The 18,888-nt window shown below is 34.2% G+C and overlaps 3 protein-coding genes and 1 non-coding gene across 7 annotated transcripts; 1 reads left to right on the top strand and 3 right to left on the bottom strand.

Moving 5' to 3' along the window:
* Positions 1–143: 143 nt before the first annotated feature.
* Positions 144–3,633, bottom strand: LOC130813338 (receptor-like protein kinase FERONIA). The gene has a single exon (XM_057679156.1). It carries the CDS (start codon positions 3,092–3,094, stop codon positions 449–451), a length of 2,646 nt encoding a protein of 881 aa, XP_057535139.1. The 5' UTR covers positions 3,095–3,633; the 3' UTR covers positions 144–448.
* A 1,546-nt stretch (positions 3,634–5,179) lies between these two features.
* TRNAK-UUU (transfer RNA lysine (anticodon UUU)) lies at positions 5,180–5,251 on the bottom strand. The gene has a single exon. It is a non-coding gene; the product is annotated as a tRNA-Lys (tRNA).
* A 3,711-nt stretch (positions 5,252–8,962) lies between these two features.
* LOC130813340 (mannan endo-1,4-beta-mannosidase 6) lies at positions 8,963–10,761 on the top strand. Of its 3 annotated transcripts, XM_057679159.1 has the most exons (6): positions 8,963–9,097; positions 9,171–9,444; positions 9,539–9,733; positions 9,809–9,931; positions 10,006–10,217; positions 10,320–10,761. In XM_057679159.1, the coding sequence occupies exons 1-6, from the start codon at positions 8,967–8,969 to the stop codon at positions 10,759–10,761; spliced, it is 1,377 nt and encodes a 458-aa protein (XP_057535142.1). In that variant the 5' UTR covers positions 8,963–8,966. The 3 variants fall into 3 exon arrangements, with proteins under 3 accessions (XP_057535142.1, XP_057535143.1, XP_057535141.1); XM_057679160.1 differs by having other exon boundaries at positions 8,969–9,097; positions 9,175–9,444; positions 9,539–9,931; XM_057679158.1 differs by having other exon boundaries at positions 8,969–9,097; positions 9,539–9,931.
* Positions 10,762–11,281: 520 nt separating this feature from the next.
* On the bottom strand, positions 11,282–16,792 carry LOC130813339 (serine/threonine-protein kinase STN8, chloroplastic). 2 transcript variants are annotated; one of them, XR_009042208.1, is made up of 5 exons: positions 16,135–16,792; positions 12,963–13,136; positions 12,484–12,888; positions 12,160–12,275; positions 11,688–11,826 (listed from the first exon to the last, which is right to left on the bottom strand). XR_009042208.1 is itself a non-coding variant. In XM_057679157.1 (4 exons), the coding sequence occupies exons 1-4, from the start codon at positions 16,696–16,698 to the stop codon at positions 11,476–11,478; spliced, it is 1,494 nt and encodes a 497-aa protein (XP_057535140.1). In that variant the 5' UTR covers positions 16,699–16,792; the 3' UTR covers positions 11,282–11,475. The 2 variants fall into 2 exon arrangements, 1 of the variants encoding a protein (XP_057535140.1); XM_057679157.1 differs by lacking the exon at positions 12,160–12,275 and having other exon boundaries at positions 11,282–11,826.
* Positions 16,793–18,888: the final 2,096 nt, after the last annotated feature.

The following is an 18,888-nucleotide window of genomic DNA, read 5'->3' as shown; positions in this document are numbered from 1 at the left end:
ATCACTTTGATTAATTCTTATAAGATTTTATCAATATTCACCTTTTTTATGCAAGCTTTTTATCAAGAGTTTGACCCTAACAGGAATTGGGGTTTATGGGGTTCACTTGTGTCCAAAAACAAAGTTAAATTTACAAAGTATGAGAACAAATCGTTAAGAATTAACGAATTCCACTATTATGAACCCGGAAGTTCAGAAATACACAACAAAATCCCGTACATTATGGAAAATATAGATACAACTTACAGCTAAATCAAAGGTGGAAATCAAAATTAATTGCAATGTTCAACTGATAGAACAAAATAGGTATATAAAAGAAAATTGAATAGTATTATTGGTCTGATGATGAATGGTGTGATTGTTTCAATCCGATTAGCAAATTCTGTGAGTAGGAAGAAAATAAGACTGGAACCCATATTCGTGAGACAGTTCCGGACCTTTTAGCCTCCTAACGTCCCTTTGGATTCATGATTTGAGAGAATACAGCGCTTGGTGTCAGACCATCTGAGTCTTCACTGGCGAGACTCTGCCCACCAATGCTCACCGTGCTTCTTGAGTCAGTTACAGTTCCATCGAACCCCCGTGATTCATCAAGATCCTTCTTTCCACACTCAATGTCATACTTGCCTTCAACAAAGTTCACCCCACCAAGACCCTTATCACTCTCCTCTGCACTCTCCTGTAGTTGCAGAGCAAATTCGAGGTTCCAAAGCACATCACCCATGGATGGTCTATCAATACTCTGATCGGACACACATTTCATAGCAGTCTCAGCAAACTTCTTGAAGCATTCTGGTGCTACCTTCCCTTTTAGGTATGGGTCCATGATCTGATCCAGCATCCCCTTCTTGTAGCAATACACTGCCCACTCCGCTAAGCTAACTTGCTCCTTTGGTAGTGATGGGTTCAGGGCAGGTCGAGCACACAAGACTTCAAATAGAACCACTCCAAATGAATAAACATCTGACTTGTCTGTGAGTTGCTGCCTCCTGAAGTACTCAGGATCAAGATATCCGAAACTACCTTTCACAACAGTACTGACGTGAGTGTGATCCAAGGAAGGTCCAGTCTTGGACAAGCCAAAGTCAGAAACCTTGGCTACCCATTTCTCATCCAAGAGAATGTTGGTCGTCTTTACATCCCGGTGAATAATAGTGTGCTTGGCACCAGTGTGGAGGTAGTGCAGACCACGAGCAGCACCAATGCAAATTTCCAGCCTTTGTTTCCATGTTAAAGGGGGCTTTTGGGTTTTGTACAGATGCTCACGAAGGGTTCCGAAAGCCATGTGATCATACACAAGGATCATTTCTCCATTCTCTTCACAGTAACCAAGAAGGGAGACAAGGTGACGGTGACGAAGCTTGGAGAGCATCTCAATTTCTGTCTGAAACTCATGTACACCTTGCTCAGAGAGCGGGTTCCCACGCTTGATAGCTACTTTCATCGTCCCACCATCAATTTCACCCCTGTATACTTTACCAAAACCTCCAACCCCGAGAACAAGAGACTCATCAAAATTCTTGGTGGCAGATTTAACCTCTGCGAAAGAGAAATGCCGACAGAGGTTTGAAGGAAGAGAAGAAGTGTAGCTTCCAGTGGTAGTTGTCTTTGCGGATCCAGAGGTGTGCGAATTTCCATAGAGAGAAAGGGGAAGCCAGCCAGATGGACCATCACTTGGGTTGGAGACTTTTCCATACTTCTGACGACGAGATATGCAGCAGGCTAGAAGACCAACTAAAAAGACTAGGCCAATACCTCCAGCAACAGCCCCACCAATGACTGCCGCATGACTACTTGAATAAGAGCTAGTAGTTGGGTCTGAATCGAAATCTTGTGCTGGAGCTGGAATTGGGTTCTGCCCAGCAAGATTACCATTGGTGCTGTTTATCTTAAATATCTCCACTCCATTCAGAAAGGAATTGTAATATTGAGGCTTATCAGTGGTATCTGGATGGAGAGCAAGCCAAAGATCCTGCTGAGGTCCTCCACTAGTGGGAAGAATCACTACATAGTCCTGAACATTAGGTACTCCGTTCCTATCTGTCAATCCAATGACATCAACCCCAGAAGCCGCAGTTTGATTGTTGACGTAGATATTAAACACAATCTGGTTAGGCTTTGTTATATTGGCAAAGATCTCACAGAAATGCAGCCTAACCAAGTAACTAAACCCATTATCAACTGTAAACAACCATGTCAAGTTGAAATTGAGGTTCAATGAATTATCCCATGTCATGAACCTTGCAGTTGAGTAAAGTTCAACTGGAGCAGTGTACGAAGGCAAGGCCTCCGGAAAAGTGACATTCACTTCAGGATCTTTTACACTGGTGGTCCCACTTCCAGCCGCAAATATGAATGGTGTGTCATCATACCACGCCCTGAATAAGCCAGTATCCTGTGTGGGTGGAATGTAGTTTCCACCCACATTCAACCGAAACAAACCCTCAAGGGCAGTGGAATTATCAATCGGAAACGGAACACCTCCCCCAACCAGGCTGGCTCCATCAGTATCAGCCTCAGCATAGACATTAGGCATATACACAACCTCAATACCATTCACAAAGGCAAATGAGTTGGTATAATTCGACGAAGGAGTAAAGGTAAGACTCAGAGTTGTACCCTCCACATTGAGGGAGTATTCTTTGATCAGGTAATCAAAGTTTAGGGCTTCGGTAGTTTGGGCAGCACTAAAGTTGCTAAGTAATGTGTAAGGGCCAGCCGTGACAGAAAAGATGGCATTACTAGTATTTTGACCCGAGTAGGTGTTCGGATAAAAGTAAAGCCGGACAAATTTCCTACCAGGGGCAACAGCTATATTGTATGTAAATTTGGATTGGGAAATCCTAGCAGTCATAAAAGGAATTTCCCCAACATCAGGTGCTTGAGTGGCAGCCGTAGCTATGGTTGACCCTTTAGATGATGCCAAGAACTTGGATCCCTTATCGGATTTCCATTTCCGACCATCAGAATCAGTACTTTGTGAGTCCTGAGCCCCACAATTCAACAAGATATTATCTTTTGGTGTATATTGTGCTACAATCACATTTACTAGTAATACAGAAAAAAATAGAATAATCATGGGAATTCTACCCATTTCATCAAAGATCTTCTCTTTTTCTTTTTTTTTTATTTAGTTACGACACCATTTACAATGGTAATCCAATAAGATTCAGAGAAAAACAGCAGAAAAAATACAAAAACTTGGAACACAACTAACCCAGAAAAATTAAGCAAAGATTTGAGCTTTTGAGACACCCACCTTTGAAGATGCCTCAGCTGAGGAAGTTGAAAAAAAGCAGCAAAACCCAGATGCGGGAAGGAGAAATATAATACTCCAATGTAGATAAAAGTAATCAAGTCTGATTTGGAGTGAAGAAGAAGGATGAAATCAGAAATCTTACACTACAGAAGAGAGAGAAAGAAAAAGGTGTAAGTTGGTAATGTAGTAATGGAGGAAAGAAGAGAGAAGAAAAGGGGATTGGAGTATTATTTATTGGCGTGAGTTGTGACTTTGTGAGTTGTGACAAGAAAAACTGAATTTGAAGGTGTTTTGTTCTTCTTTACGATTGTAACAACTATTTTGTAATCCTACTAGGCTACTACGAAGTAATTAATTCACTTACAAGTTTGACTCACGCCATTTCTTGCATTGACATTTTAGTTATACTACTAAAAACACCAATTATGTATTGAATATTTGAATTCATAAAATATCATATGTAAGAAATGTGATTTTGTGTAACATAGCAATCAGCACTCATTCAGCCGGGGGTTTTCAATAGAGACACATTTGGGTATGCCCAATTCGCGTGTGTAACGGCATTATACGCTTTTTCTCGTTTTTCCTATTTTCTGGACATTTATCAACTTTACTTTAAAGGTATTAATTTCAACGTAAAGTAAAATTTAAATAGATCAATTTTTATTTGGACTTATAAGTGATCAATTTTGACGTTAAACTGATCAGTTTTTACCTAAATATGGTTTTGTTATCACAATTTCAAAATGAAGTTTAATAAAATAGTATTATTCTATCATTCTATGGGTGAATTTCAATCAATAAATGAATGGTCAATAAAACTATCAATAATAGTGTTAAAACATTGCATAATACAAGTACTCTTATTCAATGCATACATGATGGTTTTAATAGAACATCAGACATGTACTCTTTAATCATTGATCAATAATAGTGATATTTGATCTTTCCTCAACAGTTTCTATTTATAATAGACTTGGAAATAAATTGCAGATGTAATGTTTGCTTACCCTAGATGTGAAGGTGGAGAAAGTTTTGATTTCAAATTATGTTTGCCAATTGATTCCATGAATGCTCTTAGAAATGGCTAAGAGTTTGAGGCTTCTTTGTTATAAAAAATTTTAATTTTGATCTAAGAATGATCAATTCAAACCTTAAAGTGATTGATTATGATCAGTTATAACTTATAAAAAATTTTAATTTTAATCTTAAATGTATCAGTTATGACCTTAAATAGATCAAGTATTGAACAAATACTGAGAAAAATTATAATTGGGCTATCTGTCTCATATTGAGATGGTCTCGTCCAAGACTAGCTGATTAGTAATGGATAAAAAAACAAAAATTAATATTAAGTAGATCATATATAAACAAGCTTAGTTAACCAAATCTACGTATACTAATTTATGTTTGATTTATTTTATATAAATAATATTTTATACTCTATAATAAATAAACAGTGCCTAGTCTAAGCACAAGTCGGTAGCCGACCGCCTAGGGCCTCAGATATTTAATGGTTCTATTCAGGTTCGATTTTGAGTATAATGTTACAATATATTTTGTTTTAAATTATTTTTCATAAAGTAGAAAAAAAAATTTTGATATGATGAAGGGGGGCCCATTTTGAATGACATCGCAAAGATAAATAGGGCCACAAAAATTTTTATTCCGCTTCTGTAAATAAAAATAAGTTTAAATCATTAATTTATAAAAAAAAGTTTGAATCATTAATTTATGAAAAAAAGTTTGAATCATCTTTAACCGGGCATTAAAAAGTACTACAAATTTAGTTTTGGTGAATTTTAAAATTTGCAATTCTTTTAAAATGATTTTTTAGTGGATTTTATTTTTATTGTATAATTTCTAAGATATACAAATAGTTATAACATAGTGGGGAAGAAAAAAAATTATACATTTTACCGCCGTCTGTGGGGATCGAACCCACGACCACGTGGTTAAAAGCCACGCGCTCTACCACTGAGCTAAGACGGCGCTACCCGGTTATTTACTTATAAGATATATACTTTTTCTATTGTACCAACAAACCAAACCAAACCGACCTTGTTCTTTAACTATTTTTTTTAGGGCATTACTATTTGTCGCCACCTTTTTTATTTTATCGCCACCCCCTCTCTTAATGAAATTACGAATTTATCCCTGAATTTTAAAAATTTACAAATTTTCCATTGGAGTTAATAACACTATTAAAATAAAATAATTTATTACAACATTTATTTAAATAACAATAACTTAAAAAATAAAATTAATTAAACAAAAAAATTTCAAAAAAAAAAAGTTAGTACCAGTCGCACAAAAAGTGCGACTCAACCTAGGTACGGTCGCACTTTTTGTGCGACTGGTATTTTTTTTTAATTTTTTTTATTATTTTTATTTATATTATTATTGTTATTATTATTATTATTGTTATTATAATTATTATTATTTTTGTTATTATTATTATTATTATTATTATTATTATTATTATTATTATTATTATTAATTATTATTATTATTATTATTATTATTATTATTATTATTATTATTATTATTATTATTATTATTATTATTATTGTGGTTGTTATTATTATTATTATTAAATTATTGTCTTTGTTTTAATTATTATATTTAATTTATTTTTTTAAATGTTATTATTATTATTATTATTATTATTATTATTATTATTATTATTATTATTATTATTATTATTATTATTATTATTGTGGTTGTTATTATTATTATTATTAAATTATTATTTTTGTTTTAATTATTATATTTAATTTATTTTTTAAAAAGTTATTATTATTATTATTATTATTATTATTATTATTATTATTATTTAAATAAAAGTAACTTAAAAAATAAATTAATTAAACAAAATAAATTTTATAATTCGAAATAAAAAAATAAAAAAAAACCAGTTGCATGCGACTGTACCTAGGTCGAGTCGTACAAAAAGTGCGACTCGACCTAGGTACAGTCGCACAGTTTGTAATAATTATTATTTTTATTTATATTATTATTGTTATTATTATTATTATTATTATTGTTATTATAATAATTATTATTTTTGTTGTTGTTATTATTATTATTATTATTATTATTATTATTATTATTATTATTATTATTATTATTATTATTATTATTATTATTATTATTATTATTATTATTGTGGTTGTTATTATTATTATTATTAAATTATTAATTTGTTTTAATTATTATATTTAATTTAGATTTTTAAATGTTATTATTATTATTTAAATAAAAGTAACTTAAAAAATAAATTAATTAAACAAAAGAAATTTTATAATTCCAAATTCAAAAAAAAAAAATACCAGTTGCACGCGACTGTACCTAGGTCGAGTCGCACGCGACTGTACCTAGGTCCAGTCGTACAAAAAGTGCGACTCGACCTACGTACAGTCGCACGTTTTGTGCGACTCGACCTAGGTGCAGTCGCACTTTTTGTGCGACTGGTATTATTATTTTTTTTAAAAAAAAAATTTTTAGTAATTTTATTTATATTATTATTGTTATAATAATAATAATAATAATAATAATAATTATTATTATTATTATTATTATTATTATTATTATTTATATTATTATTATTATTATTATTATTATTATTATTATTATTATTATTATTGTGATTGTTATTATTATTATTAAATTTTTATTTTTGTTTTAATTATTATATTTAATTTATTATTTTAAATATTATTATTATTATTATTATTATTATTATTATTATTAGTATAAAAATAAGAAATTTTAAGTCCAATGGCAAAGTTGTAATTTTTTTAATTCTAAGGGCAAATTCGTAATTCCATTCGAAGAGGGTGGCGATGAAATAAAAAAGGTGGCGACAAATAAGAATCGGGTTTTTTATGGGCAACCAATAACATGAGCTTTCTTAGATCACCTCCTCCCTTATATTAAGACTCCAAACATATTAGATGTATAATTAGAGGGCCCACTGTTTCATACCAATAATCAATATTTTGGACCACTATTATGTACTCATTATTTAATTTAACATTTTAAGCTTCCATCTTTATACTTGAACATATTGCACATGTTTAAAACCTTTCATGTTTATTAATGTAAGGGCGTAAGATTATTTACAGCAAACTCAGGCTAATTTCTTTTTTTGAGAAACACTTGAAGCTTATAATACATCATGAGCAGCCAAGGTCCGAAGACCAGGAAGAAAACAATCTAAACAGACTTTCTCATGAGCAAAATCAGTATTCCACCTAGCAATCCTATAGGCTATCGAATTTCCGTCTCTTTGGATAAAACAAGAGAAAGAATCACAACATGAGCTCAAAAAATACAGTTAATCAAAGAGAACATGAATAGGGGCACAATCCTTGTCCTTCCTCCTAATAGCACTAATGACATTTCAAGCATCTCCTTCTAAAACAATCTTCTCATAACCCAAATGCAGAGCCAACTCCACACCATAGCAAGCCGCTGCTGCTTCAGACGCTTCGACATCCCAATTATTCTCCATCCTTCGAGACCCAATTGCGAGCAACTCTCCACTCTCACTCCTAACACAACCCGAAGTCCACGATAAAAATCTAATCCCAAATGCGCATCGAAATTCACCTTCACCCAGCCCTCACTTGGTGGCTGCCATTTCTTAAGACAGCACAATCGGCAACCGAACCTCAAACACTTTATTAGCATAACCCAGATCACAATGTAGATTTTCCATAACCTTTTTATTCCGCCCATACCACGCCGCCCATAATGAAGCATATATAGAAATGCGAGTATCCGAACTCTGAGTGAGAATGAATCCACAAGCAGCACTCCGCAAAAGAAAGATGAGACGCATTTTGAATAACATTAGCAGCAGGATGAGAAAGCCACAAATCACGATTATCTTGACAGTCCAAAAGAGCATGACACAAGATTTCCGAATGAGAGTCACACCTAGAACAGACTAATTAGATTAGACCATCTTTGCAAATATCCTTATGTGGTTAAAAGTCACGCTCTATAACACTTGGCTAATACGACTTTAATATTTGGTAACTTAAAAATTTATTATATATAAAACATGAAGAGCCTTTGAAACTAAATTGAATTATCATTCCATTACCATTCCTATCAACTTAATCCAATAGTACATATTTTAAGCACACTTAATCCTAATTGTAAATGGTTAGAATGAAATGAAAAAGTTTGAAGCATAAGATGAATCCATAGTTCTCATAAAATGATGCATGGTTGCTTATTTCTAACTTGTATCTTAGCTATGCAAATACACATTGGCTTTTGCTTTTGCTTCAGTTTCTCTTTTTTTTATGAATTTCTATTTTTAAACTTAAATCTTTGTATTGTGCTGAGACTTCATTCTGGTCTTACTTCCCTATACAGTCTATGTCACTGATTTCTTGATCAAGCACTCCTGTGTTATGTATAAGTATCTTACTTCTCATTAAGCTAGATTCAAGAATGTGTCCCACTGTCCGAAGATGCTCCACTTGAGATGGACTTAATAAAATGAAGGATTCCTCGTTCCTCACAAGTAGAAAGTTACTTTAAGCATAAGTAAAGCATTGCATTGTGTGAGTAAGTAGCCCATCAATATCCAAAAGTATTAGACTTCGCTTTAAAGAATAACACAATTGCCGGCCACTTCTGTGCAACATATATATACAAGTATCTAACTGAAACAATGGCCATGATGGCCATGGCAAACCAAGGATTTATTGTCTTTTTATTGATGTTAATAATTTCCTTCAAGTTTGGTGTCACTGTACATGATCAATGTCGTATTGCTGCTCCTGCTCCTGCTCCCGCTCCCGATGTAATTGATGCAGGGTAATTAAACTAAATAAATTTTTCCTTTGAATTTTCTATTTCAACCAACATCTAACAATGGAGTAATGATTAGGCAGTCTGAGATGGAGGGGGAGGAGGCATGGACGATGGTGCAGAAGAAAGGGCACCAATTCACAGTGAACGGGAAACCTTTCTACTTTAATGGCTTCAACACATACTGGCTCATGGTGTTTGCTGCAGATCAATCAACCCGCGCAAAGGTCACTGAGGTCTTCCAACAAGCTTCTTCTGTTGGCTTATCAGTCTGCAGAACATGGGCTTTTAACGATGGCCAATATCGAGCTCTTCAGAAATCTCCTTCCGTCTACGATGAAGATGTTTTTAAGGTCCCTTTGCCTCTTTTTCCTTCATCTTGGCTTGACTGCTTGTTTTAAAAATGCTATCAAATGCAGTAACTAAACAGTAAGTAATGATGCACAGGGTTTGGATTTTGTTGTGAGTGAAGCGAAAAAGTACAACATCAGGCTAATTTTATCCTTGGTTAACAACTGGAATGACTATGGTGGAAAAGCACAGTATGTGAAATGGGGAAAAGATTCTGGTTCTAATGTAAGCTCTGATGATGACTTCTTCTCTGATCCTCTCCTTAAGATCTATTACAAGAATCACATCAAGGCAAGTTTCTTTTTCTATTTCTTCTTTTTTTTCTTCAAACTCTCACACTTATTTTCTGTATATGCACTACTGAAGATGGTACTTAATAGAGTAAATACCTTTACCAATATCACATACAAAGATGATCCTACCATTTTTGCTTGGGAGCTGATGAACGAACCTCGCTGTACTTCTGATCCGTCTGGTGATAAACTACAGGTTCATTTTTAGCTCTGTCTTTCATCACTTAGTTTTCAGCTCGTCAGCAATTAAGGAATTATGCTATCTTATAGGCTTGGATACAAGAAATGGCTGCTTATGTGAAAAGCATCGATCCAAAGCACTTGCTTGAGATAGGTTTGGAAGGATTTTATGGCCCCTCTACACTTGATAGAGCTCAGTTTAATCCGAATACATACGCCACACAAGTAGGCACTGACTTCATAAGAAACCATCAGGTTCTAGGAGTTGATTTTGCTTCGGTTCATATCTATGCAGATTCATGGTATGTGAGATTATTAGAACAATTACTTGCTCATCTTACTATTATACTTGACATAGTTTTAATTTAAGTATCATGTTAATAACTGAGAGGAATGCATTGAAGGATATCACCAACGATATCAGATGCCCATCTGCAGTTCTACCAGTCATGGTTACAAGCGCACACTGAAGATGCAGAGAAAACACTCGAAATGCCAGTTGTGTTTGCCGAGTTTGGGGTATCAGTAAAAGATCAAGGATATAACTCTTCCTTTAGGGACACAACTTATAACATGGTGTACAAAACTTTGTTGAACTCAGCCAAAAAAGGTGGGAGTGGAGCTGGAAGCTTGATATGGCAGCTCTTTCCTGATGAGACAGATTACATGAATGACGGATATGCCATTGTTCTACCCAAAACTCCAACTATAGCTGACATGATCTCTCTTAATTCAGCAAGGCTTGAGCTCATTAGCTCTATATGTGCGTGGAACTGTCGCTGGGGATGCAAGAAAAGACTACTTGCTCTAGATCATACATGGCATGCCTATAACAGTGCTTTTTAAGGTGAATGATAATCACATGTTCGTCTAGAGCTTGATGATATGAGCATAATCTACAGGAATTGTATTTATATACAAAACAAAGGGTATGAAGTCCTGAAATTTTCTAAGGTTCTTGATGGTTTCATGTTCTATGCCCCTGAGCATGAAGGCCAACGTTTTATTCTCTTCTAATTGCTAAGTCACAAGGTTATACAATGATTCTAAAATAGTTGGGATTGTATGAACTCAATAACAAATCTATACATAATTTGTTGATATTTCAAACTATCGTACATCAATGATAATTATGAACTACGACTTGTCTTGCATGCCTGTATACCCTGACCAACTCAGTACATCGGAGTGAATGAACCTCAAAGAATACTATTTCAATCATTTATACACGTGGTCTAAATGATCCTCGTTTGTTTTGAGCGACCTGGCATAATAAAAAATAACGATCTTCTTTTCACCTGTCTTTCTTGCAACATCAAAGACATAATAGGTCATATGATACTTTCCAAAGCTTGAAACCAGAAAATATAAAAATAAATTTTCTTCACTTTTCTTAAAAAATATGTGCGTGTCAACTATCATCAAAAGCTTTATCTGAGTTCATCATTATACTATTTATATATGAACATGGGGAAGAAAGTGTAGGAGGAGGTTGCTATAAATATACTCACAAAGAATCAGAAGAGCTCGAGGAAAAAAAAAGCAAATGATCTTGAAAGATTACTGTCGCGTCAAGCTCAGTTTAGAGAAAACTGAAGCGGCTTGATCACCCCCAAGCAAGAAATAAGGGTGTCTGAGGGCGGCAGCTGCTGATAAACGGCCTCGTCTAAGAGAACCCCCCTCAGAGATAAGCCGGGTAACAAGGTCCCATCCTCTGCCCTTGTCTAGATCTAGAATCCGGAAATCAGGTCTAGTCCGAGTACGCTCCCTCCATTGGTTTAAATCATACCCTTGAGCCCTTAATTCCATGTTAAAATTCTTCAAGCCTGCAGAAGATCTCAGAGATGGTATAGCCATTTGCAGAAGAACTATCCCAGCTGAGTACATGTCAAATAGATCAGGGCTATTGAGCTGCACATTTAATTAGGCAGAAAACAGAGGTCAGCAATTATGATGTAGAAAACACTTCATAGTACAAAGGAACAGTATGAAAATGTTGAATCATAGAAATGAAAATGCAACCCATTTCTCATCCATCAAAACTAATGGATTACAAGATCATCAAAAAAGAAAAAATCACACTATTACCTATCTAAAATCAAGAATCATTATCGCAATCAACAGGTCCTCTTTGAAGGAGCGATTACAATAAAATAATAATCAAATTGACAGCTAGGGAAATTTTAAGGAAGTAGGTTAGAAATTTAGAACGTAATCTTAAGAACAGAGGTTTGTCAGTCTCACTATCAATTCCAGTATAGAAATGTCAAATGTATTCCTGAAATTGGGCTGTTCTTCCATTGATGCTACTTCATAGCTGTTTTAACTTTCTTATCGTCAAGGTTCTCAAACACACAAAACTGCAGTAATTAGACAAATAGGAACCAGTTAATACTAGTAATAGTAGTTTCTGAAAAAATCTCAGTCCTGATCAAGAGCCCTCAACAAGCCTAATATCAGCATCTAAATCAAAGTACTCCTAGGACATATCTCTTGTTAATAACAAACCTAATCATGAAATTGTTTCGTCGTTCACAACATAATGCATGTTCAAACAATTACATATACCTTCCACAGAATAGGAGAGAGCAATGCAGCAATAGGTTCAGGAGGCGGGCTTGGGGTTTCTTCTGGGAGTACATAAAGTTCAGGTGGGCAGTAATCAGGGTCCAGCAAACCACGATCTGGGATATAGTTCTTCCCTATTCGAAGATCAGTAGCCGCTCCAAAATCTATCAGCTTGATCTGCCCTTTCTTGGTGACCACCAAATTTGCAGGCTTTACATCACGATGAACAATTCCATTCTCATGAATTTTCTTTAGACATGTTATTATCTGTCTCATTATTTGTTTGATGATCAATGCATTGCGCTCAAGAGGGTCTAGGCCTTCTAACACACGACCAAACATGATAGACTCTAAATTTACGGGAAAGTTACGGTCCTTCATGTAATCTGCAAGGTCTCTATCTCCCTGCTCAGAAAGTTTATTTCCATCATAATTTGCAGAAGTATTCTTGCTAAAAAACTCTTGTTTTGAAGGGGTACCTCAAATTTCCAGACAAGGCACTTTCCACCTTTTATATACTGCGAATTTGTTTTGTCAGCTATAAAGCTTCCAAGAAATTCTGCACACGTTTCTGGAGCAGCTCTTGCAAGCCTGTAGTTAAACCATTCCTCAAAATCACCACATTCTTTGGCCCCTTCAACTCCAAGCTTTACCTGACATAAGAAATAAAAGCAAATAAACTAACAACCTATGATACTCAAGGCTCTTTGTCACTCTGTTTTACCTCAAAGAGGCATTTGGTTATTGAAGTGAAACTTGGTTGTCCTCCTTAGGAAGCTAAGCTCCCAAGAACAATGGTAAGAAGCTTCTTGTCGTATGCAAAATAAACCAGACACAAAGATTCATGAGGTTTAACACAAATAGGTTTACATCCTCGCTTAAATTGATTATAGAGATTTAAGCTTGGAGTTCGAACTATGAAATTATACAAAGGATCGATTACACTTATAGAGAGAGAGATTAGAGAGGGTTTCTCTTTGGTCTAAGGGTTGAATAGTCTATGAAGGGCTTTACATATACATCCTTATATATCAAGTACAAGGGATATAAAGCAATAAAGAAATGAATGGAATGCCGTCGGAAAACAAAGGATTAGCTGCATATAAGTGCTCACCCAAGCATTTAAGTTTAGCCCAAGCACCATATAAAGCAAAGATTGCTTCTGGGTGGTGTGCTCGCCCAAGCACTTTGTAGCTGGGCAACTTTACCTTGTCTTGGCCATTGTTGTGTATGTGACTCTCCTAATCTCATTTTGGTCCTGGTTTTGTGGAGTATTTGTGCTTGGAATAAACGGTTGCTATTGTGATGTGTGTATTTTATATATTATTTTCTACCATGCCCCCATTGTATTTTCATAGCATTTCTCGCATATTTTGCTCAATTTTCTATTGGTTTTTAATGCTTGGTTGGAGTGTTTGTTTATTATCTATTTTGTAGGTACAAAGCTCTAATCATGCTAGGAATCGACTCTTGGAGCGAGATTTGCAAGTTGGAAGGTCATAAGCTACTCAAAGGTCATTTTTGTGCTGACCAGGTCTCATACCCGGGTGGGTTTCCTCATACCCGGCCGGGTGAGCCTCTCATACCCGGGTGGGTTTCCACATACCCGACCGGGTTTGCACTTGATACTTAGAAGAATTTGAAGACGCTATTTGGAAGAAAAAGTTGCCACTCGCACCCGGCCGGGTTTCCACATACCCGGCCGTGTGAGCCTCTCATACCCGGGCGGGTTTCCACATACCCAGCCAGGCTTCCATTGAAGATTAAAATGCTCTGCTGCGTACCCGGGCGGGTTTCCACATACCCGGCCGGGTTTACTCCTGAACTTAGAAACTTTTAGATCTTTGAGATTTAGTTATGCCTCGCACCCGCCCGGGTTTCCACATACCCGGCCGGGTCAAGCAGTTATTTTTTTTAGTAACTTCCCGTATCCTCCGATCTCTTTGGAGGAGGATATAAATAGCTTTTGAGGGGAATTTCCAGGAGAGTTTTTTTTCTCTGTTTTTGAGGGTTTGGTGTCAAGGATTTCTCATATTACTTGTCATGGGGGATTGTTAATCAACACTTGAACATTGTAATTCTAATTATATTGAAGGTATTAGTTTCAATTCCAATCTCTTGTTCTTGTTTATCATTATTATTTTTGAATGTTTGCTTCTCCATTAAATTTGAATTTGATTTCCTCCATAAATTTAATTGTTGAATCTCTAGTTAGTTTTAATATGCTTAGTGAGTAGTTTTATTTCTAGGGTTTGGTGAAACTATGCAAAAGGTCATGATTCTTGTTTGATTTTAGGATTTAAATTTGGTTTGTCTAGACGATTCAATTGATGGGTTTTAGATTGATTGCATGTTTGGCCAATTTGCAAGTTTTATTCGCTCAACTCTATAAGCGAGAGTTGCGAGTTTGAGTGAACGATTTCCTTCTTTGAACAATTAAGCCTTAATCGCGATAGCTTGTTTTATTGTTTGATTGTCGAATTTGTTTGCGAGAGCAACATCTTCCTTCGCCTATATTCATTCCTATCCCAATTGTTGTCCATGAATCATGATCGATGCATAGTGAATCCTTTTAGCCCTAGGTTTTTAATCATTGAATTTTATTCATCTCTTGTTTTTGCGTTCTACTTAGATAAACAAAAATCCAACATTTGATTGTTAGCAATAGTGAACTTGGTTCAAATTGTGACTTTATTTGTCCTTCCACAGTGGTTCGACCCTACTTTCCCAACTATACTAGTTAGGTGAATTAGGAATTATTTTTGGTAGTAAAACGACCTATCATATTGATGCACATGAAGGAACACAAAGTGACAGAATGTTGCTGATGGACAGAATGCAGCTGCTGGCCGCTCGACCCACTCGAGCAGAATGGCTCGACCAAGTTGAGCGGCTTCCAGTGGGTCGAGCGTAGCTTCTGTTTTTTGTAGTCTGTTTTGCGTGGGTCTTTCCTTTGTACATTTACTACCTCTTATTCTTATATATAAACCTATATTGCATCATTAGCGGTGTGTGTAAGCAAGTGTAAGACCTTATAATCCTCAAGTGAAGAAGATTAATCTAGTTATAGAGAGAGCCACAAATTAGGGTTTATATAGGGAGAAATGGGGGGTTTTATTTTCTCTTTGAAATCTCGATGGATATTATTCTTATTGTTATGAGTTGGATTAGTGTATGACTGTATGTAATTAAGAACTCTTATTCTTATATATAAACCTATATCACATTGATACTAGGATTTTCCCCACCTTCTAACTTGGTGTTGGTGTTGGTGTGTAAATGCTTTACATTTTTGCAAATTTTTTGATCATTGTTTGTAGTAGAATCATGAAAAGAAGCCAGTCATTGTGCACAAGGCTCCAAGCACAATGTCCAAGCTTGAGACTAACTTCACAAGGTTTCTTGGGCACTCTTCTCCATCATTTCAGTACCCTATGCAGTATGCACACAGATCTCTACAACAAATACTCTAATCTAAGCCAGAGTATGTCACATAGATGCTTACAAGAAAAAACATATCCGCAAGCGTATTCACTAATTAGTAGAGTATAGATCAATATCAACAATTGGTAGGAGTGGACTATTTAGATATCTAATCAGTAATCATAAGAAACGGCATATAGTTGTATGAGTCAGAAATGATAAATTTACCTGCTTGAGAATGACCTTTTCCTTGAATCTCTTATCAGATTCAAGAACTTTTGCGACGCTCCTCTTGGGCACATTGGCGTCCACATTCACATTCTTAGGCACAAGTACCCCAGAATAAACAACACCAAATGAACCCTCTCCAATCTTATCGGTAATCAGAAAATCAGACCTTTTTAATCTCCTTCTGCCAGTCAAACTATCAAGTCCCAGTTGCAAAGGGGCTAGAATATATGCATCAATGGCACCAACAAGCACTCCAGGCCGAGCAGTCAGGTATATCCAAGCCAAACCAGCAAAAACGGCAATTCCCCATTTCTCAGATTTTGGTAATGTATCAACAATTGTATGAATATCCGCAAAACTAGAACCAATAATGGGTACAGAAACAATATTATCACCAAATCCTTGTATTATACTCTCTGAAAATGCATTGCACTTTACGTTGCTCCTTTTCGGGCAGTTGATCAAGGAATATAAATGATTTTGGGTGATGGGTTTAGTGGATGGGAGGGCAAGGTACTTGGGATGTGCACTTGCAGCAGGAGAGAGCACAGCAGAAGCCATGGATATGAGGCACAACAAATTGATGATTTCTGAGTAGTGAGTGGTGAACGAAGGCAGTACACACAATGACACGATACAAGTGTCAGCGGTGGATCAACTTTTGCCACTTGTGAGTCTGTGACTTGCCTCATAGACAAGGATCACATTATCCACAAGTTAAAAAAAAAAAAAAAAACAAAAAAAAGAAAAATAGAACTCCCTCATTCTCTAATAAAGCTTTCAAAAGAAATATTCACGTCAATTAAGAAAAATAGAATATTTTAAAAAGTAAATTGAATAATAAATTTGGTTGGAGAAAAGTAAGAACTACGAGCATCAGAAAATATTAAAAGAAAGTTAATAGAAAAAATATGGAAATCATAATTAGTAAAAAATTAGTTTTATAAAGTTAGTGAAAAATATGTGGGGACTATAAGAAATATTAAAATGTTAAATTGAAGTTGCTGGAGTATATGTGGGGTACATAAGCATTATAAAAATATTAAAGTGAGTATGAATAAGGTTATTTGTCCAAAATGTATAACATAAATGGAAAGATTCTCTATGGGAACAACAAATGAAACACTCCAAAATGGCACATGGGAACTTCTTTAAGGAACGGAGGGAGTATATACTTATAAATATAAACTAATACTGCGTTCTATTCACCACAAGTGTTTTGCTTTTTGAACATTGTTCTTCTCTTACTCTTAATTTATATTTTATTATTAATCTATAAATTAGAATATAATCAAGTGAGATCTTATTTGATTCTTCTCAATGTAAAATTTATTAATAACAATTTTTCATAATTTTTTATTATGTACAATTAGAAACATTAAGGATTGAATAAGTAAATTAAATAGAGTGCATAAAACAAATGGTACACCTATGATGAATAGGAGGAAATATAATTAAAAAACCGTAAAAAGTATCGAGTTTTTAACCATACAAATTAAAATTACATATGAATACAAATTTTAAAAAACTATGCAATTATATATTCTCTTGAATTTTCTACGGTTATTAACATTGTGGCAACAAGTTCATCAATTGATCTTGTCTTGCAATTATTTTTTTTTATGTATACAAATTGTTACTTGAGATCGTTTTTATAAAAGATATCTTAAGTTTAGGCTAGCCCAATTTTAAAATTTAGAAAAAAAAGTAAATAAATTTTCTAAACAATGCTTTTTAACTTCTATTTTCAGTTTTCCTTTTTCACTTTCATGACAAAACTACTCATTTTCCTCTCTCAAACTCTTTTGATTTTCAATCTTCATCTTCCTCTCTCAAACTCCATTATTGTTTATTTTCTATTTATCTTCTTCAACATTTGAAAACCATCAAAGTTATGTATTTATACTTCATCATTTTCGTTTTTAAAGCTTTCATTTTCATTTTTTTTTGGGTTAATTGTGTTATATATTAGTTGGATTTACAATTTTTGGATTTTTTTTAAATTAAGTTTCAACAATGTTATAAATAATGATGTTAACATAATATATTTGTAATTATAACATGATATATTTGGGTTATAACCATAAAATATTTAGAGTTATGACATAATATAGTTGAGGTTATAACAAAATATATAATTGCGGTTATACGTAATAGATTTGGGTTTATAACAGTATATATTTGTGATATAATACTACAAAATTGATACTATAACAATACAAGCAAATATATTATGTTATAAAACCTCTAATATATTAAGTTTTAATTCCAAATGTATTGAGTTATAATACCAAATATATTATGTTATAACCACAAATAAATTTTGTTATAACCCCAAATATATTACGTAATAACCCCAAATCATAAAAATTACCATAATTGTCATCTTCACCATCACTGTTTTTCACCATTGATGAACCTTAATTTATTTAAAAAATGAAAAAATCTTTATTTTGCTTGGGAATAAGTTGTTAATCAGAAAACTTTTCATTTTCCAAAAAGAAAGCAATTTTCTAGAGTTTTTTTAAAACGGTTTTTTTTTTTAAATTAAGATATCTACGAAAGAAGGAAAGTGGGTTGGGCTCTTAAGAGTCGTCTTTAGAAAAGACGGTCTCTCAAGAGAGAGTTTGTTTCATGTATAATCTACAATATAATTAAATAAATTGTTGTTTGATTCGTCTAAATGCATATTTTCATAATATTAATTTTTTGAAAATTTTAATCATACGTCATCAATTTAAGAATTAAAAT

Source organism: Amaranthus tricolor, chromosome 5 (genome assembly GCF_026212465.1).
Source record: "Amaranthus tricolor cultivar Red isolate AtriRed21 chromosome 5, ASM2621246v1, whole genome shotgun sequence".
In the NCBI taxonomy this organism is placed as follows: Eukaryota; Viridiplantae; Streptophyta; class Magnoliopsida; order Caryophyllales; family Amaranthaceae; genus Amaranthus; species Amaranthus tricolor.
Note: the sequence above shows the minus strand (reverse complement) of the source record. Positions and strands in the feature narration are given on the sequence as shown.

Bases quoted from the DNA above. Each gene is read 5' to 3' on its own strand.
- LOC130813340 (XM_057679158.1), top strand. From the start codon at position 9,000: ATGTTAATAATTTCCTTCAAGTTTGGTGTCACTGTACATGATCAATGT. The intron at 9,098-9,170 runs GTAATTAAACTA...AGTAATGATTAG, and splicing joins CCCGATGTAATTGATGCAGG to GCAGTCTGAGATGGAGGGGG. The intron at 10,218-10,319 runs GTATGTGAGATT...AATGCATTGAAG, and splicing joins CATATCTATGCAGATTCATG to GATATCACCAACGATATCAG.
- LOC130813338 (XM_057679156.1), bottom strand. From the start codon at position 3,094: ATGGGTAGAATTCCCATGATTATTCTATTTTTTTCTGTATTACTAGTA.
- LOC130813339 (XM_057679157.1), bottom strand. From the start codon at position 16,698: ATGGCTTCTGCTGTGCTCTCTCCTGCTGCAAGTGCACATCCCAAGTAC. The intron at 13,137-16,134 runs GTAAATTTATCA...TTCTTATGTCAG, and splicing joins AAAAGGTCATTCTCAAGCAG to GTAAAGCTTGGAGTTGAAGG. The intron at 12,889-12,962 runs GTACCCCTTCAA...CTTTCTGAGCAG, and splicing joins GCCTTGTCTGGAAATTTGAG to GGAGATAGAGACCTTGCAGA.